The sequence below is a fragment of the Entamoeba invadens genome (assembly GCF_000330505.1).
Source record: "Entamoeba invadens IP1 unplaced genomic scaffold scaff_1105074725903, whole genome shotgun sequence".
NCBI classification, from domain to species: Eukaryota; Evosea; order Mastigamoebida; family Endamoebidae; genus Entamoeba; species Entamoeba invadens.
Window position 1 is genome coordinate 132036 of NW_004443518.1, and position 21716 is coordinate 153751.

A 21716-nucleotide genomic window follows, 5' to 3' on the forward strand; every position below is an offset into this window, starting at 1 on the left:
AGTTAGAACGCTTTTTTGTGAATATTATAGTTCTCATAACAAATCATTTAATGTGTGTCAATTCTAGAATAGACTATTTGTTTTTGTTGGATTAAAAAACCAATAAAATAATATATAATAATTAATATTATATTATCAATTTAATGTTGTTTTACAATGTTTATTTTTATTTGCCCGAATTATTAATTATTTTTAAAGGAACAATTTCAATATTTTTGACAACGTAGATATTTATTAATTATTTTATTAATAATTAAAATTAATATGTTATAATTTTATTTAAACTACAATTTATTGTTTTTATATTATAAAATTTAACTATAAAATTTTACTTGACAGCAATTACGATAATGTGGTATTGTTTTCTTTTTAAAAACAATTTTCAAAACAGTTTTGGGAAAACAATGTTGTTTCAGATTATTTCCTAATCGACCTACCGTTATATTCAGTATTTGGGAAAGACTGAGAGTAGTCTTTTTGTGTTATTCAGTAGACAAAAATAGCTTTAATTTTATGTAGACAACGAACATTATGTATATTGTGAGAAAATTTTGAAACAGTTGGGCTGTATTTAAAAAAAATTCCCGAATTATTCAAATTTAAATGGTCTAAAAGTACTAAATAACGTGAACGTGTTAAAGTTTGCTTTAACTCCTTTTGTGTGTTATTAAAAAACTGACTCGTTTTAATTCTCAATACTATTCACAAATAACTATTTTGTGACGAGTTTCCTTCAAATGATAGTCGATATTGAACAACTTTGAATTGTCCGATTTATCTTTTGGTAATGGCACACTGCTTTATAAACTCTTGATTATCAAATTAAAAATATACTGTTTGATGTTAGAAAAATAAAGTCAAATAGCAATTGTTTTTTTTTAATTTTATTTAACTATATTTAAGGAGTAGTATGATTAATAACAAATTTTATTTGAATAAATTATATATATTTAATTATTAAACAACTTACAATATTTTATTATATTATTAACTATAGGTGTGTAAAATATGTTAAATAAGTTTTTTCTTTTATTTTGTAATTTACAGTCAAACCTCTTTTTGAATTTATAAGCCTTTGCCAAAATTTCACAAACCTTAATGTTCGGCAAATTTTGAGAAAGGTGAAAATTTGCCAAATTTAAATTTTCGTGAAAAAACTATATTTTATAGTTAAATTAATTTATATATATTGATTCCCTTATCTGTATAGAAAAATATATTTTAATTTACAGTTAGTTTCAAATTAATTTAAAAATGTTCAACAAATAAATATGATTGTACCAAATAAAATAAAAATATTATCAAAATAAATTTAAAGTGTTTCACAAAAAACAAAAATGTACCTTTTTTCAAATGTCTCATAATTAATTATTATTGTTTCAAATAAAATTCTTTTTGTACAAATTTAAATTAAAATTGTTTCAAAATTGACATTTTTTGTTTCAAATAAAATTAACAAAAACATGAAAATTATAACTTGAATAATTGGCAAATGTTATAACTTCTAAATATATTTAACAAAATAAATGAATACATAAACACATGTTTAAACTTTATAATCAATATGAGTGACTCTATCGAATATGTGCCTAAGTCTGAAATTGCATTGTTCAAACAACCTTTTATAGGACCTTTATGTAAACCTCCAAACACTCCCCCAAACGTTTCTCCGGTTACTGAAAGTACACTTTTAGAACAACAAATCAATTATCATCCTCAATTATCTTCTCGAATGGAAGAAGACACTAAAAAACACCGAAAAAGATGTTACAATACTCTCACGGATGAACAAATTTCATATCTTAGAGAGTTGTATGAAGAAAATGGATTGTCTCAATCCGTTGATTGGTATGTAAATAAAACCAAAATACCAACAGAAAGAGTGAAATTTTATATTAAAAAATTGAAAGATGGAAGCGATATAACAAAGAAGAAGAAAGGAAGAAAACCAAAATATACAGACGACATGTTGAAAGAGGTAATCTCGCTTCTTTGTCAACAAAATATGTCTTTGAGGCAAGCCAAAAAGGCCTTAGCAGAAAAAAATTACGATATTTCTGTATCTTCATTAGACAGGTACATAACCAATGAAAAATTGTTGAAAAATGTCAAACTAGATCCTCTGTCATTTACAAAAGTGTCAATACGAGGAAAAGTTGCCAACACATTAGAAAATAAAGAACTACGTGTCAACAGATTGTTAGAGTTGAAAAGTTGTCAAAAAGCCGGATTTGCTATAGTGTTTGTTGATGAATCTCATTGGAAATTGGGTAATGTAAGAACAAAACATTGGGGTTTAAAAGGGCAAAAACATTTTAGAATTTCTCCCCTGTCGACATTCAATATTAGTTGTATATGTTCGATTGCAGAAAGTGGAGACAAATTTTGCAGGGTGTTTAACCAAGTCGTTGATGGAGATATATTTTCTGCTGGATTTAAATTGCTTGTTGAACATTATATCTGTTTGCTTGGAAATGTCGTTTTTGTATTGGATAACGCTGCCGTACATCAAAAAGAAATCATCAAGCTTGCAGAAAATAGAGGCTGCAGAGTTCTTTTTAATGCTCCATATTCTCCAGAGTGTAATCCGATTGAAAACATATTTGGTATATGGAAAACTAGAGTTGCTAAACTCGAGAACAATGATTTAAAAGAACTGTTAAAAAATATTGGAGATTGTTTTGAAAGTATCGAAAAGTTTGATGTCAGAAAAGTTATTGGTAATTTTTTCAACGAAATAGCCGAAAAAGTGATGAAAAGAAACGATTTATAGCTAAATGTTTATTATTTTTGTTAATTTTATTTGAAACAAAAAATGTCAATTTTGAAACAATTTTAATTTAAATTTGTACAAAAAGAATTTTATTTGAAACAATAATAATTAATTATGAGACATTTGAAAAAAGGTACATTTTTGTTTTTTGTGAAACACTTTAAATTTATTTTGATAATATTTTTATTTTATTTGGTACAATCATATTTATTTGTTGAACATTTTTAAATTAATTTGAAACTAACTGTAACTTATAAAAAAAATTAAAAGTCTTTTTTATTTGTTTTCTTTTGAAATTGATAAAATATTATCATTTCTAAACTTGCCATTTAGCCGAATTTGGGGAACTCTGGTTGTAATATAAAAAATATGAAACTATTGTTAAAAAAACAGTTATATATAATGTTTAGCTTAAATGTAATTATCAGCAAAAAGCAATTTTATTAAACTTTTTATATGATAAACTTGATATGCTGATTTTTTTCTTCTTTTTTACCATATTAAGTGGTGTTTTTTGTGTGTTAAGTTGCTTTGGTATTTTTGATAATTATAATTATTATAATGTATGGTTATTTCTCTAATAGTGAAATAGTTTTCGAATGGTTAAAAACAATTAAAAGAAATAGTAAATGATATTGAGGTTTGTAATATTTGGCAAATTTCAGGTTTGTAATATTTTGGCAAAGACTTATTAGTGGGTCTACTTAAAAAACACTCATTATGGAGAAAATATTAAAATCATAATTAAAAGAACTTATTATACAGTTTATTTTACTAATAAAAATTTTGACTTTATATGGCTTGATTTGGCATTGTCAAATATTTGTTTTATAAACTAAAAAACGAACAATTAAATTGAGTATTTTTTTCAAATATAGATTCGTCTATTGAAAATAAATAATTATAACTATCAAATTCAATAAGAAAATTACGAATGGAACCAATTAGTGATGAAGTTCTCACTACAATAGTTTCAGAGTTGTATTCTATATACAAAAAGCCTCACATAGATTTAAAACTCTTGGACTCTGACGCACCTTTTTACTCAAGCAAAGTTGGTGGAATACCATACTACCCCATAGGAATGAAATACCCAACAATTCCAAGTGGAAAGTACATGTACCTTCTTGCTCAGATAAACTTCAGTGAAATGCCGAAATTGGAAAATTTCCCAACAACTGGCATTTTACAAATATTTATCTTTCCCGACGACTGTTATGGACTTTATGGTGCAAATGGAGAGTATGACCATACTTTACATAAAGTGATTTACCACGAAAACGTCGACTTGGATGAAAAACACCAACAAAAACTCCCAGAGGAAGTCGCAAAAAATTACAACGAAAAACATGAAATTTTATTGGGTGACGTTCCATTTAATTCGGTTTTTGCGATCAAAGGAAAGTTGAAAGAGGGGGCTAGTTTTAGGTGGTACAAAAATGAACAAATTATTGATAGAATGGCAATGAAATACAACGTTTCTAAAGATGAGTTATACGATGACATAATGGAGGATGACCGACTAAGACCACAATTGTGTTCATTAGGTGGATATCCAAACTTTGCACAAGTAGATCCAAGAAGTAATGATACGTATGACACTTTGTTACTTCAAATAGAGTCAATCAGAGTGTCAAAAAACAAGGAAATTATGTGGGGAGATTCTGGGGTTGGTAACTTTTTTATATCAACTGAAAATTTAAAGAAAAGAAACTTTGATGACGTGTTTTACAACTATGACTGCTGTTAAAGTTTTCAAGTAAGTTCAAGTTTTTTTTTTAATTTTAAAACTCAAATTACACAATTTTTATTAAACTTTTTAATTTAAAAATATAAAATAATTAGTTCAAAACAAGTTTGTAAAATCTAAAATTTAACAAGTTTTGTTTTTTGTGTGTTTTATTTCCATTACCCTTCATTGTTGTGAAATATAGGAAATATAATTGAAAAAAACAAATTATATATAATACAATTAATAAATTAAAATTATAGTATATAAATAATTAAGTAAATATTTGGTATGGTTCCTCAATTAAATCAATGTCGAACACGTTTACCTTGGGTTAGTGTGAACAAAGTGATATGGAGCATTGTAAAAAAGCTTAAATAGATGCACTTAAACAAACTGTTTATGCACTTGTTTTACCCACGTTTTATCTTTCCTAGGCGCGGATCCCCCGCTTGCGGGAAAATGACGTCTGCGTCTACCCAGAACAAAAAATTGGGTGATATAGGGCGTACAAACAGTAGCTGAAAATGGAATAATACTTGATTATTGTTTTGGTCGTGGTAAAATCAGTCGGTTTCAACACAAAATCATAAAGATATTATTATTTATATAATAATTATAATATTAATTTTAAAAACAAAAAACAATAAATTGTAAAAAAAGATAAATAGATCACGATGATGACAAAATTTGTTGACCGACGAGGGACTGCTTGTCGAATAGATAACCATTGATATTGATGGATCCTCATTATTTTTGCAAATGACAACAACATAAGACTAAAATTCAAAATGTTGTTTAACCATCGTCGGAACTTCACAATGATTTTGAATTGTGAAGGATTATGAAATAAATGAAAAATAATTACAGTCGTGTACTATAAAGAGAAAAACGAGGGTTTGTGTTTTATCGGAATATAAATATTGGCGACGGGAAAAGTGCTAATAATTTAGGTTAATTCCAAAAATTGCAATAAGTTAATCTTTTCGTTATCATTTTTGTTCAAATCTTAAGTATTATGTCTTTATTGTTATAATATTTTTAATAAATTATTCTGTATCAAAAAATTCACATATAAAATGAAATTGGTTTGCATTGATATTTTAAAGAAAAAACAAAATTAACATTTTCATGTTCTTTCAAAAAAATAAAAGGAAAAATAGTGAATGTGTGAATTAAACAAAAAGAAAAATGTATTAATTATGTATATAAAGAAATACTTTAAAAAGTGTCAAACCAGAACTAAAAAATAATAACACTAAAATTTACAAATATTACATTTATAATGTTTTCTTTATTTATTAATAATTTACATGTGTGTACAAGTGATATAAAAAATAAAATTTACCAATATTTTAGTATTATTTTGTTAAGTTGATAATAAAAGACATATTTAATAATTATTAAGATAATGTTTTATTGTTACATTATTGACTGATTTTTAAACGGATAATTTATATTTAGAAATTATAAAATAATTATTTTTTTTAAATAATAAATAATATGACAGATACCAAAACACATTTCAACTTATTTCATATAAATTCCTTTTAACGCGTTCACTCCGTTTTTCTATGACGTAATCAAGATGGTCCATCTCATTTAGAATATTCAAATGATATTGACGTTGAACGTCTTCATCTATTTTCACAAGTTTTAATGTAACTTGATCGAAGGAAGGCCGATCTTTTGGATCACTTCTCCAACATTCTTCAACCAAATTTTTGTATAATGCCGGAATATTCTGATCAAATGAAAGCCTCATTCCTTCTTCGACGTGTTTTTTGATTTCGAAAATAGACTTGAGTTGATCATATGGTTCGACTTGGTAAAACAGTTCCCAGGCTGTTATAGCAAATGAATAAACATCACCTGCAAAGGTGTATTCATCTTTGTAAGTTTCTGGAGCGGCATAGATTGGTGTTCCAAGTCCTTTGTCTTCTCTATTTTTAATCGATTTTTTTGTGAATCGTGATGTTCCAAAGTCTGTGATTTTAATAGAGCAAGCACTGTTTGGGTCAAGTGAATTGACCAACAAGTTGTCGGGTTTCAAGTCCAAGTGCATAATTCTGTTTTCATGAAGAAATTGCATTCCACGTGATGTGTCAAACAACATCCGCACTTTCAACTTGTATGGGATCTTGACATAGTCTTCTTTTTCTTGTCTCAGATATTCACCAAGTGAGCCTAGAATAAAGAATTGGATGACCATCGACACTTGTGGAATATAAGTGACCGACCCCATGTAACTTGCTATAAACGGATTCCTCAGTTTGGACATAATCTCACACTCGGCGACTACATTCTTCTTCAACTCAGCAACTTCGTCTTCATTTAAATTCTCCCAACGGAACTGCTTCACAGCTACAGGTACACTTCAGTAACTCCCCATATACACTCGTCCCATCGCTCCTTCTGCTATTGGCTTATCTGACATGTTTAACTCGTCCATATCAATATGTGTTGAACTTGCAGCATCCGTGGAAATTGTAAAATAGTGGTGGAACCGTTTTAAGACTGTTTTAGAAAGCTTTTCGAAATGTTTTTGTTGTTCATTTGTCCACTCATCAAAGTTTTTGTCTTTCAACAACATGGATAATTCGTTGAGAGTTCTTCGACTTTGAGAAAACCAAACAGTGTATGGGATCTTCATACCACGCAATTTAGTTGTACAGTATATCGTCATATAACATGTTATTGTTCTCGTCCCACTTCTTGGTCTTATTATCACAACTTGAGGATCAAAATGGAAATTGTATTTTGGACTATTTGGTGTGTGAAATATGATCATCATGTATTTGTTCTTACTCATGTTTCTTAAATCAATTCTCTGGAAACGCGTATCCATTATAGCAGTTGCTTCAGTGCCTTTTCCAAAGTCTAATGTTATGGGATCTATTAGGTATCGATTTTCAACTGAAGGTGTCTTATTTAGAGACCCAGTTATATAAAAATGGTATGTTGGTTGTTGTTGTTTAAATAATTCGATGTCTGTCTTTTTATATTGTATTACAAAGAACAACAGAATTGTTAAGGTTATTAAAAACGCAAGTCCAAACACACTGCTTAATACAACAATAACAGCTATAATTTCGGCTGAAATTCCTTTGGGAATACAACTGTTTTTACTTTCTGGATCCGTTACAAATCCTTCGATACATTTACAATTTTTTTGACAATTTGTTCCATTGTCACACTACATTTTAGTAAATTATTATCTTGTCAGTTAAGCATCAAAAACTACTAAACAAACTTCTTCTGTTCTTAAAAAATTTCCATCATAATCATAATAAGTATCTATCTTTCCATTACCACATAGATTTGACAAACAAATACCACTTGATGACATGTGAAACCCTCTTGAAGAATCACATTTGCATGTTGGAGTGCATCCTTCACTTTTGGCACTACACTCATCGTTAATTCCAATGCTCCCACTCGCACATTCTTCTGATAAACATCTATGATCAACAAAAACTGTTCCTTCTTCGCAATTACAATATTCATCACATTTTTCAGACCCAAAGTAACACAAATTATCATTTGGAGAGATCTGCCAGTTATTATCATAGTAACACAATTTGTGACAATTAGACCCTCCATAACCTTTTTTACACCGACACTTCCCTTCGCTTGGAGAACATGTACCAAGTCCATTTTCATAATTACAATTTTCAGGGCATATTACAGAGAACTTTACAACAAAATTACTTCGTTGATCCTCGGAAATAAAAGCAAAGTGTCTCTCGACATTTTCATTTGCGTCAATTGTAACAAACGCACCAGCCTTTGCGTCTTCACTTAATACTCCATGACGTCTTCCGCTCCACCCCTGGACACATTTCAAGTCGCTTTGTTGTTCAAATATCATATCATACTCCTGTAAATAGTTCATCTTTCCATCGACAGTTGCATCAATCAACAATTTCCCAGTTCCATTGAATTCAACATTGAACGCAATATACTTCATTCTATAAGTTGAGTAACAAATGGGTTGTGTTAACGTTCCATATTCTTCAAGGGGAACATCCCATGTAATAAACTCTCCGGGATGCTCTGTTAAATACTTAGTGTTGTTAAGTGTTAAATTAAACCTTGAAGAAACAGATCGACCATTTTGGACTTTGGCATTCAACTCAATTGTAACTTTTGAAAACTGCCCAAGATGAACAAATATATAAAAATAGAAGTCGTCCATATTTCTTTGGGGATCATCTTTGTATGGTGATACGACTGGAACATGCAATCTCTTTGAATTTGTATTTACGTTAGAAACCGTGTGTGCGTAACAATCACTATTTTGCTCTCTTGCAGAATTGGTGACGTCTATGGTCACCACAGTATTTTCAGAACCGATTTGTGAAATATCAAACCTGACGTGAGAAGAATTCTTGACGTTGTATAACAATTTGAACCACTTACCAAATCGATATTTATTCTTATAAAAACAAAAACCTGTGTCTATGTCACTTGACTCATCCAAGTCAAAAACAATTGGTTCATCAATTTGTATTTCAGTGATGAACTCTTCTGGGGGTAACCAAGAGTCTTTCAATATCAAAGAATCAAATTTGACGCATTTTGAATCGTTTTTCAAATAAATGGTCTTCATATTTAAGTTTCTATTGTACCATTCACAATTCATACAAGAGTTGTCATTGTCATATCCAACACTACACCTTCGACATGTATTATCTGTTAAACATCCTGTTGCACAACCTTCTGGGCAAAGTATGGTAGAAGAGTTTTGTGCATTGACTGCTACTAACAAAATTAACGGAAACATGTTGTTTACCTCTAATTTATCAGTTGATTTTCTATTTATATACCAATATTTTAAAAATAAATGAATTACTAAACACTATTGTAGAATAATGTAAGTTTATATTTAATGTATAATAATTAATACAACTGATTTCTATTTTTATATTGTTTACTGAACATTTTCGTAATGTCCAAAAACTTACTGTTTATTTTCAAGTAAAAATATTACTTATACTATCTCGTTTTAATAAATAATAATTATATTATTACACAAAATCAATATATTGTTTTGAACTCTTTGTTTTGTAATGCCAAATAAAAATCAATATTATTTGGGGTATAAACATTGTTAATTTTACCAGTCTCAACAGAATTATTTGTTTGAAAAACAAAGACTAATTTAAATTTGATATAACACGTTTTATAATTGAAAAATAAAGTCGTCGGTTATGTAATTTTTTAAAAAGATATCAAATTAAAAAAAGACACACAAAAACAATTAAGATTTGTACATTTCGAAGATAAAAAAGGCACTAAAAAAGACAGCTATTTTGAAAAAAAAACGGCTGTCTTTTTAAGTCAATATTTAATTTGGATCAAAGAACAAATGTATGGTTAGATCAGAGTCCGTAAAACAGTCTAAATTAAATATAATAATTCAATATCTAACAAGTATAGAATTGAAAATTAAATCTTATATAAATCTCTCAAAACCAACCCCCAAAAATTGATATGAATTTTGTTAACTCTCCAATTATTTTTAAATTATAAATTGACAATACAAGTAAAAAGATATTTTATTTTTTATTGAAAATTTATCGCTTTTTTAACATTTTAATTCGCCATTTCTTATTTGTTGTAAGTATGTTAATAAAAATAAAATAAAAATTTTAAAATAAAAAAACTATAATTATTGAAGTAAATTGATAATTTCATTATAAAATTATATTATATTATAGAGTCAGTCTAACAACGTTGTCTGTTCCCCAAACGTTGTCTTTTTGACAAAAAATAATTAAATTTTGTTTTTTTTAAAAAAAACGGGAATTAGGTAAAAATGAAAAAACTGGAAAAATATTGAAACAATGATTTTGGGGGTTTTCAAAAAAATCCCGAAATATTTTATTTATAATGGTCTAAAAAACGGCAGACAACGTTACAACCAGACAACGTTAAGCAAATGACTCTATTTAGTTTTTTTGGCAGTTTAAAGGAAAAATAATTTAATTGATGAACACGCTTAAATTAGTTTCAAAACAAAAAATCGAATTATAGATAGGTAGAAATACCATAACTGCTGTATTTGGGGAAAAAATATTTTTAAAAAGTGGTTAATGTTAAAGAGAAAGCACGTAAAAACACAGGAACTATTAAGATATTCATATTTAAATTAAAATAGTATTATGTGAAAATCTACTGTGTTTTTGTCGTTGTTGAGTTTGTGTCATTCAGTAAAAAACGAAAAAATAGAAACCAATATCAAGTTAATCATAACTGACAGAACAGAAGATACAACCTTTAAAATTTATTTCATTGCCATGTAACTTTGTCATTTAAAGTCTTTGAATGGGTTGTATTATATTTCGAAAACAATTTTTTTGTAAGATGAAAACATAGTTGATTGTGTCTGTTATATCTTGTGATAACAAACTGAAATACTTGACAATATGATTAATAATTCAATAATATATTTTTATCAACAAAAATACTCACGTGTCATTTAAGATGACATATATTGTTTAACATATAACTTCTCAAGCTGGAACGCACAAATATTTTAAATCGACAATAAGATGTCAAAATCAATTTTAATTTCAAAAATCGAGGCAATGGTGTCGTTTGCGCATAATATCGGTTTTGTTGTTCATTTTGTGTAATAACTCTATTTTTGTGACGCCGCTTTGATTAAGACAATCAGTAAAGTGATTTTGCATAAACACTAATTATTTTATTGAGATGAAGAGAACACATTCAAAAATAGGCTTCCAAAATAAAGTTTTCGATATGAAAAGTGTATTACTATACAACAATATATTACTTCCTATTTTCTGTAAAACATAATCAAACAGACGGGGAACTTTGAAAAGTGTTTGAAATGTGGTAAATAATTTTACTTTTAATGTAAATGATTATGAATACAATATACATTATTTTAACAACTGGAATTGGTAGGTATTTGTTATTTAACTTGTTTTTAAAATCAACAATTGGAATCCAAATTAAATTTTATTTGATAAAATAATTATTAAATTAAATATTTAATAAACAACAAACAACAATATTTATCGTTTTAAGATTACTGCCACAAACTCGTTATATGATCAAAAACTAATTTACAATCATTGAATCAATTTTAATCAATAATAATCAAAGAACTACCAATTTAAATATTATTTGCCTTAAAAATTTATTTTAAAGATATGATTTGTCACAAAGGTTAAAAAATAAAATAAATTGCTGTGATTAAATAATAATAATTTAATAATTTGATATATAAATTTTAAATTTTAAATTTTAAAAAACTTTTTCTAATATTAATTTATAATTTACTTATAATAAAAAACAGGTTGTTTGCTTGTTTATTACTTGTTTTTTATTGTTTTTATTTTATTAAAAAACTATAGACATTAAAAAGAGAAAACCTAATAATTTGTAAATATTTAATAATCCCGAAATATTACACGAATCAAAATAAAACAGAACACAATTTTTTACTCAATTAAGGGTATTAAAGTATAAAAAATAAAATAAGAGTCATTTTCATTTTGTTCCATAAATTGATTTAAACAACTTCAAATGTATCATTATTTATGAACCAATATGCGACAACCCATCCAATGCAGATGTCGTGTTATGCGAATGGTCAAGATGAATACGGCTTGAAAAAAATGTTTGAAACAAAACAACAAACTGATCAAACAGATGAAATCCATAAATGTGCTTATTGTGAAGAAACGAATGGGTTGGTGAGGTGCTCATGTGGGAAATACATTTGCAATGGTCCAGTGACAAATTGCAGTAAATGTCAAATACTTATTCACACATCTAATTGCAACCATTATGCATATTATATTGGAAACATAAAAATTGAATGTTATAAATGTAAAGAAAGTAACATTTTTGTTATTCGCTATCGACGTGAAGAATTGAAATTTTACTGCAAAGAATGTATCCCTCCAAACAAAGAATATTTATATAAAGAATGTGTCGCCAAACAAGGCGTTTTTAGTCTGAACAATTATAGTAATTTTGGTACTTCAATTCGCAGTATTTCTTTGGATAAAATTAACTCGATTGATCAAGTTGAACGTTTTTCAATATCAAATATAGTACACGTGAAACAAGTGTATAATGGGCAAACCGACTATATCAACACATATCAAACACTTTACAACTATGAGGAGGGTGTTCAATATTGGGAAGAATATACTTACAAAAAAATGGTCACTTTCAGAAAAGAAAAGGGGAAGACATATGTTACTATTAAACACGACAAAAAGGAAAAATACCCCCGAGTGGGATGTCAAGTCTATTTAGTTGAAAAGGGGAATAAAGCAATTTTGAACAAAGAAACTGAACAATATATTACCAATTGTGCAGACAAACTATTCAAGGATTGTTCTTTTGTTGTTAAAGGAACTGTTCACTGTTCAGACCAAAAGAAAACAGAGCTTGTGATGACAGAAACTGTGATCAGTGATAAACTCCCAATTGAAAAGCAAACAATACCACAGCGACTTTTTAATACTTTGACTGATTCCACACAACTATTTAGACTGTATGTATGGACTAACCAATCCAACGGAAACGTCATTACAAGAAGTTTCGACTTTTTAAGTAAATATGAACACTCTGATGACTATTATAATACTTTGTTTGGGTCTACCCCTCTTACACAACAGTTCTATTATAATAATAGTTATATTAATCCACCACATTTGAATTGCCCAGTTCATTTAAATCTAAGTCAAATCGCAGCAGTTTTAAGTGCGTTAAATAACAAAATTTCACTAGTCGTTGGACCTCCAGGTACTGGAAAGCATCAGTAGCAGTTTCAATTGTACAACACATGTTGTTGTATAAATATGAAATAGAAACACCTTCACAAAGATTCAAAAGAGGACACAAACACAAAAGATCACAGGTGGATTACAACTCTTTTGAAGATGAAGACAAGAAATTTTATGTCACTGCTTCGAGTAATAATGCGGTGAATGTTCTTACTGAGCGTCTTGTGGATTATAAAGTTAATGTTTTTCGAATTGCCGCAAATGATAAATATGAAGATCTGAGCGACAAAGTCAGAGAAGTATCTTTGATATACAAAGCGTATGAATATGCGAAGAATGTTCGTCTTGTTGACATAGAAAAAATTTTGAAGAAGAAAATCGACTCGTTTTTTACTGAAAAAGAGAGAATTAAAATTAATGATATGGAGCTTAATTACAATAAAGATCTGACATTAAAAATGCATTTCAAAACATTTGAAAAATACTTTAAAGTTACTGAAAAGGATCTTTTTCAAAGAAAACAACTTTCTTTAAATAAAACGGAGACTTCACAAATGAATGATTTCATGAAAAACAATTTAAAGAATATAACAATGAATTGTGATGTGATTGCAGCAACTTTGACTAAAAGTCTTTCTGGTGTTAAATTTTGGTGTGCTTTAATAGACGAAGCGGCACAATCGATTGAGCCCGAAACTTTCAGTGCTTTTGCCAAAGTTAATAAAATAGTGATGATAGGAGATATCCAACAACTTCCACCAACCATACTTTCAGATGAAGCAAAAGAAGGAGGTCTTGAAAAGTCGATGTTTGAAAGACTCTTGTTGAATAAAGTGCCATATGTATTATTAAATACACAATATCTAATGCACCCCGCTATTTCAAAGTTCTCAAATGAATTTTTTTACAGAGGAAAACTCAATGATGGGGTGACTGCAAACGAGAGAAGTGACAATCGAATCAACAAAATATTCTCAAAGAAAGAGTTTCCAGTGATGTTTGTGCATTGCAAAGGAGATGAAGGTTATGGCTCCAGTGGGAAAAGTTATGGCAATGACGCAGAAAAAGAAGTTGTCAAATTTTTAGTTGAAAAATATAACAAGGAAGGAATCAACGACGAAGAAATTGGAATTATATCCCCATACTCTACCCAAAGGGATTTACTTGGAGAACAACATAAAACAATTCAAGTAGCAAGTGTGGATGGATTCCAAGGAAACGAGAAAGAATTTATTATTATATCATGTGTCAGATCAAACTCTAAAGGAGGTATCGGATTTCTAGCCGATCATAGAAGACTTAATGTGGCTTTGACAAGAGCAAGGAAAGGGCTTGTAATGGTGGGAGACGCATACACTTTGCGTCATAATTGTATTTTTGTAAATTTCATGAAGATGGTGTACGATGAAAAAAATTTTATGAGTCTAAAAAGTCATTATTCGAAAAAACAAAAAGTGAACACATTGAAGTTACAAAACTATGTGATCGAAGAAATAAAAAACGCTCAAAAGACTCAAGTTCCAAATATGGTGTGTTATGAAAGTATTGAAAATATAAATACTATTCATCAAAAGACTAAACCCGTAAAAAATGAAAACTTAAACGAAACAGAGTCTGTTACGGAATTTGTAACAACAAACAGTGATTATTATAATCAGCTATATTATGATGACTGTATATGTAATACTACAGAATTGACACCTCTATACCAAAACGGTGTGAGACAAGTGCAAGGCACAAATAAACCATTATCTTCAGAACAACAAATTTATTTTGAAGATGATTATGACTATAGAATAACAGAAGAAAAAAGATTACATTTGATTGAATACGAAGAAAGACAACAAAAACAACAAAAAGAAGAAGAAGAAAAAAGATTACGTTTAATTGAATACGAAGAAAGACAACAACAAAATCTATATGGACAACAAGAATTAGTAAATCAAAGGATATATAAATTGGCAAACCAACAAGAAACCTTTCGAATCCAAAATCAATACCAACGAAACGAATTCAAAACGTCAAATTATAGTCAACCTGAAACAAAGGGTGTGTTTATGTCGCGTTTGAAAGTTTTGTGCATTGGTTTATTAGTGGTATTATTATTATTCATTCTGTTCTTTTGTTGTAAATAATTGAATTAATATTTTTAATTTGTTTTTCTACACAATTGGATTTTTAAATTACTTTTCTATTAAAACAAATAGTAAATTAAAAGTTAAAAATTAAATTTAAACACAAACATGCCTCAAAAAAAAATAAATTAATTATTAGACTTTTAAATTTTTAAGTAAAAATAAAAATATAAAAACAAGACTTTATACAATTCTAAAATTCAGTTGGTATTAGAATTTTAATCTAAAGTTTATATTTACTTAAGTTATTCTTTTTGTGTGATTCAATTACTGTGCTGAAATAAAAGTAAATTAATGAAACCCAAAACCACCACGGAAAGCATTTTGAGCAAATCCCGTTGGTGCTCCAAATTGATTTTGTTGTGGAACATTTGCGGCTTTGACTTGATTCAGTCGTAGTGTCAGCGCAGTCATTTCATCAAAAATTTCGACATCATCACATTTTATTTGTGTAACGATTTCTGGTTTCTTCGACATCACAAAACACCTTTTGCACATTTTCAAAACGACGTGTTCTGTCTCATTCCCAACAGTAATAACAAGATTTTTGCAGTTTTCAAAAGTTGCCGATTTAGACATTATAGCCATTTGGTAAGGTATATTATCAATGTTTTTCATCACCAAATTGTTCACACATCTTTTCTCAAATAATGAAGGAAATTCGGTTGAGTCAAAACACAAATCACTGACATTTTCATACAACCCAGAGTTGTTATACGTTTGAATTTGAGATCGTTCGAAATTGAGTCGGTTGAAATTTCCCAGCCCACACGAAAAAATGATACGCCCATTTGACTCGACAATGTCAACTTCTTTTGTTTTACTCATCAATCCAATACTAAAGTTGGTACACTGGTGAATTTTTAGTTCAACCACGTTGAGCATGAGGTTATTTTTCATAAATTCAAAAGGTGCGACAAAATTGCAGTTTTTCATTTCTACTCTTCCAAATGCACTTGTAGAGAAATTTGGGAACTCCCCAATGAAATTTTCAATTTTCAAATTTGGAATGAAATCAACGTGTTGTTCAATACTGAGTGCTGTGCACACACAATTTTTGATTATAAAATTGTGACTGTTAATTGTAACACTTTCAGTTGTAACATTTGGAGGAAGTGTTGGATTAACACTACAATAACTTTGTTGTGCATCAACAACTTCGTTAAATATATTTCTTCGTTCGGGTTGTCCTATAAATCCAAAACTATTTCTGTTATTTCCAAAACCCATTTGGAACAAATTAAAATTGTTTTGATTTGGGGGAACTGTTGTTTTTGGGAATCCCAGTGAAGACGTTTTAAAAACGGGTGTGTCGTCTTTTGTCAAACACTTTTGCTTTACTTCTTCATATTTTTCTAAAGTGCTAAATTCACAAGTCTCACTTTCATTTAATTTTGAAAGACAAATTATGTGTTTTGATAAATTGAAATCCGATGGGAAAGTGTATGTTGAATCATAATGTTCTACTTTTTGAAGGGAGTTAAAATTTCCTTTAAAATCAATTGCTTTCGATGAAAAAATTCCCAGCTGTTCTATTTTTGAATCACCAAAAATAAAATCGCAGTCACGGCAATACTCGATTTTAACAATTTCACATTTATCAAATGTGTTTGAAAATATAAAATTCTCGATATTGAACAACAACACACTTTTTGTATGGGTAAAATCGATATCTACATATTCCAACAAGGCTTCAAATACAACTTCTTCTGCTTCGACACCAACTTTCTTTTTGAGCGTCGAATTTGAAATCACCAACTTCCCAATTTTAGTGTTTTTCGCTATTTCAAAATTTGTTGAATCGTAGACAGACAAAGACTTAATGAAATCTGTTTCCAATGAGATTTTTGAATTTAAAGAATTTATTATTTTGACACTTAAATTTGTATTTTTGGTATTCAAGAAATTGAATGTAAAATTTGGACACATGTTGAATTCAAAAGTTTCACAACTTTCGCAGTCGATGTTTAAAATGCAGTTAGAACAGTTTGTACAAGTAATATTTTTTGCACAGTCTTTATTAATAAACAACTCAACATTTCTTACATTAAAAAGTGAAAGTTTTTGTAACGTTTTAAATTGTTCATAACAAACATCACTAAAATTGACCAATTTCAACTCTTCGACATTGGCAAATGGAAATTGTTGCTTGTTCTCCCAAATACGTTTTTTATTACACTTTTCGAGTAGTTCCATTCGTTTATTTTTAACTATTTTGGCGTTTGTTATTTCAACCTTTTTAACAGTGTTAAAACCCTCCGAAAATTGGAAATTAACACCTTCTGTTACAAACTCTTCAACGTTCAAAACATCAGGAAGCATCACAAAGTTGGTTTGTTTATGTTCGACTCCAAATGAGTTTGGTGTAAATCCATTTTTTAGTGAAATTGATTTGACGAATTTTGGTATTTGCAAAAGACTCAAATCACAAACGCCACCCATAAAAGTAACTTTTGTTGCAACACTTTTTCCAATGATTTTTTCAACTTTATGTAAATCAGAAATTTGCGTCAAATTTTTTGTTTGAAATGTCAACGAATTGTCTCTGATGAATGGTGTTAAGTAATCTGCATATTCTATATTAACATTGTTTGAATAATTTCGACAATTTTGTGTCACAGTAATTTTATCCATTGATGACACACTATTTGTCCAATCAATATCAATTTGTGTTGCATATTTCAACGGAAGTTCGTTAATTTTATTAAACGGGATATTAATGGGTCCATTTGTTGTTGTTCCAAATGCATTTGACCCGAAAGAATTTGACCCAAAATTCATATCAAAATTGACATAAACGTTTTTAGGGAAAATCTTTTTAAAGTTGTCACGAGTTTCATACTGTTCAAAGAAGTCGATAAAATATATGAAATAGTTGATTGACATAGTTATCTTTTGGCGAAAAGTTTCTATAATCATTTGAAACAGTTTTTGTGGGGTGTTGTTTTTATTCACAAATGTGCGCATAATATTCAAACTTGTCATTTTTTCACAAATTTCTGGTGTTATTTTTTCGATCATTTCAGGAGGGCCTTCTATAATGTAATTTCTGATATAAATTGGTTTTAAAAGATAATCAAAAGATATTGGTAAGAAGTTGCAGTTCAACGTGTCGGGGTGGAATAAATCGTAAAACCTTTCAATGTCTTGTGTTAGAGTAAACCACGGGTTCACCTTAAGAGAAGTCACTGCGGAATTGGCGCAATGGTTCACTTGAATAAAGGTAAATACATCTGACAGTGTTGGGAGATATAGAGATACTTGCATTAAATATATCATTTCAAGGCGCGACATCTGTATTTTTATTTGAAATTTACGAGTAACAAGTTTTTAATTTTTTAAACAATGAGGTTTTGGGTTATTTAATAAATAGAACAATTTCAAAATCAAATCAAACAAAAACTTTAATTGGTAAATTGATATTTTTATTATAAAAATTGTTGTCGTCATGTATTGAACCAATTCAGGCTATCCCAAAATAATCTATTAAGCTGAAAAATATAGAATTTAATATGTTTGAAATGAGGTTTTTGTTTTTTGAGGCTAATAAGCGGGATAATTCTGATATTTTTTAAAGGGTAAATTCCGATTTTCCATTTTGTGGGTTGTTCAAAGTCGATTAAAAGATAATGTTATTGAAAATAAACTCAAAATGGTAAATAACATTGATTTCTTATCAAGGTGACCTATGAGATTATTATGATCCAAAATATCTTAACACTTAAATGTCAAAAAAAACATATTTTTGTCCACCTTTTTATTTTTTTTGTTATAGAACTTAAAATAATTTTTTAATTTACAATTGAACTAGTAATTATCAGAGACCAAATTATTGTCATGTTATTGAAGAAAAAATTATAAAAACAAAAAAATGGTAAATACATTGATTTTTTTATTAATTAATTATATCAGACAAAACACAATTATTCTTTATCAAAAATGAATAAAAGAAGAAATAAAATGATATTAAAATTTAAAGTAATTTAACTGGGATGCGGGTAGTGCTTCGCAGTTTGTGAATCACGTTTTTTTCTATTTTTTTCAAACTAAAAAAATATTCAAGAATTTAATAATTTTTAATAGCTTTATCACCACTTTTGGGGACCTACATTGACCACCCTCACCACCTTTACCAAAAAAAATATTTGCCGCGAGTGTTTTTTGAAGGGAGTCCACTTTTCAGCCACTGTTTGTGCGTCCCCATGTCACCCACTTTCCTTGTCCGTACTGTGTGGACGCGGATGTGGTTCCCCCCCCCCCCCGCAAGCGGGGGGGGGTCAGGGGGGGATCTGCGCCAAGGGAGGACTTGGAAAGTGGGTGAAACGGTGCACAAACAGACTGTTTGAGTGTGTCTTCAGAGCCTTCTTTTCAATGCTCCGTCTTTCTCGGTTTCCACTAAATCAAGGTGAATTTTCGGCATTTTTTGAATTCGGGAACCAGACCTAATATTATCCCAGTTTCCTATTTACTATAATTTTAATTTGAATATGATTCGAAATAGAAAAAATAAATCTATTTTAAGAGGTGGTGGTGGTCAATGTAGGTCCCCCACTTTTGGGATTAATTTATTCAAACACAATTATTAAAAAACAAAATCATATACTGTAAAACTAAATCAAGTTCAAACAAAAATAAATAAAAGAACCAAAACTTCGAATTTTTTTTTGTTTTTGTCAAAAATCCAAATTATGATCAAAAATGCATTTTTTGTCAAATTTTGTATAAAATGGTTATTAAAGTAAATTGTGAAAAAAAACAAATAGTATTAATCCAAAATAAATAATGTTTTCAATTATTTACACAACAAAGTTATTAACACATTAAAACGTTTAAATAAATTATTAACGAACATACATAATTGTTAATAAACATGTAATAGTTAAATAAAATTTCAAGTTTAATGATGACTTTTAATGAGATTGTTATTCTTAAATACTGATTGTAACTTATGTGTTATTAATGTGACATTTTGTTAAAACGAAGAAAAATCAAATATTATTTATTGTTACTTATTTTATTATCCAACTACGTTAATGTTCATAATGATAATTTTGAAACTTATTGTTGATAATTACATGTTAATAAGATATTATAAACAATTAAAACTGTTTTATTTTTTTTAATATCACAACATACAACGGTAAACACGTGTATTTTGACAACATCACAACATTTATGATTGATTGAAATAAAAAGGTGTATTTATTATTTTTTTAAAATAATTTATGAATAAATGTTTTTTGCAAGTCTTTTGTTTTAAAAACAGCCTAAAAACGTAATAACCATCAACTATGTAAACATGTGACATCAAATTATATTTTTAAATAATAACATAAAAATTAAAAAAAAATATCACATTTAACAGCATTTTTATCTTTTGACTTGGAGCTTACAAATACATGCACATGAGATATTAAGATCTTTTTTCAGTAGTCTAAATTTTAATAGTTATGAATTTTTAATTGCATCAAAAAACAAAAATTGTTAATTTTTTCATTGAGTTATGAAACCTGAGTATATAAATCCATATGATATAGCTTGTTTATCCAATTTTTGGTGTTGAAATAATTATATTTTGTGAGTAAGTCATAAATTTTATTGATAATAAAAATCAAAAAATTATTAACAAGTTTTTATTTTATATAAAGTCGACCAGAAAATACTCGTACACTTCCTACAGGATGGTAACTGAACATATAAAATTACAACTGAATCATAAACTTACTCTTAATTTACTAAAATTAGCTATTAATAATCTAAATATGGATAATCAAAAATTTTACCCCCAAAAATATTAAAAATTGTTGGATCTATTTCGAATCGGCATACTGAAATATAATAATAAAAATAAAACAAACAAAAATCGATCTGTAAAACTGAATATTCACATGAAGAAAAACATACAAGTAATTGATAGCGACAATTCACCACATCTCTTTTTTATAATGCCGACTTCACATCTCAAATATGTGAAATTCATGAAGTTGATGTTAATAAATACTTTATTGGCAACTTTAATGTTATCGAACAAAATATTGGTAAAGAAGAACTCTGTTTTGATTTTGGTACAACATTTTGTTAAGAAGACTTAAAAATTATTGATGATACAAATGATGTAAATATAAAATTGTTAACACAAAAGATATCGAAAAGAAAAACAAAATATGTAAAGACTTATATGTACCAAATTTAATCATCAAAAAGTTGTAATCGTCGTGAAATGAGACAATCAATAACAATTCAATGAACATTTTTATTGTTAAATTTGGTTTTATTTCATTTGTTATTTTTATTGAATATTTATT

General features: G+C 28.3%; 5 protein-coding genes across 5 annotated transcripts; 2 read left to right on the plus strand and 3 right to left on the minus strand.

Moving 5' to 3' along the window:
* Window positions 1–3707: 3707 nt before the first annotated feature.
* Window positions 3708–4523, plus strand: EIN_520770 (hypothetical protein; the record flags this gene model as incomplete). The annotated part of the gene is made up of 1 exon (XM_004258443.1): window positions 3708–4523. One exon carries the CDS (start codon window positions 3708–3710, stop codon window positions 4521–4523), a length of 816 nt encoding a protein of 271 aa, XP_004258491.1.
* A 1504-nt stretch (window positions 4524–6027) lies between these two features.
* Window positions 6028–6783, minus strand: EIN_520780 (serine/threonine protein kinase HT1, putative; the record flags this gene model as incomplete). The annotated part of the gene is made up of 1 exon (XM_004258444.1): window positions 6028–6783. One exon carries the CDS (start codon window positions 6781–6783, stop codon window positions 6028–6030), a length of 756 nt encoding a protein of 251 aa, XP_004258492.1.
* Window positions 6784–6879: 96 nt separating this feature from the next.
* Window positions 6880–9288, minus strand: EIN_520790 (hypothetical protein; the record flags this gene model as incomplete). The annotated part of the gene is made up of 2 exons (XM_004258445.1): window positions 6880–7652; window positions 7815–9288. 2 exons carry the CDS (start codon window positions 9286–9288, stop codon window positions 6880–6882), a joined length of 2247 nt encoding a protein of 748 aa, XP_004258493.1.
* Window positions 9289–12076: 2788 nt separating this feature from the next.
* Window positions 12077–15625, plus strand: EIN_520800 (hypothetical protein; the record flags this gene model as incomplete). Its single annotated transcript, XM_004258446.1, has 3 exons — window positions 12077–13253; window positions 13361–15348; window positions 15551–15625. 3 exons carry the CDS (start codon window positions 12077–12079, stop codon window positions 15623–15625), a joined length of 3240 nt encoding a protein of 1079 aa, XP_004258494.1.
* Window positions 15626–15702: 77 nt separating this feature from the next.
* Window positions 15703–18705, minus strand: EIN_520810 (hypothetical protein; the record flags this gene model as incomplete). Its single annotated transcript, XM_004258447.1, has 1 exon — window positions 15703–18705. The coding sequence occupies one exon, from the start codon at window positions 18703–18705 to the stop codon at window positions 15703–15705; it is 3003 nt and encodes a 1000-aa protein (XP_004258495.1).
* Window positions 18706–21716: the final 3011 nt, after the last annotated feature.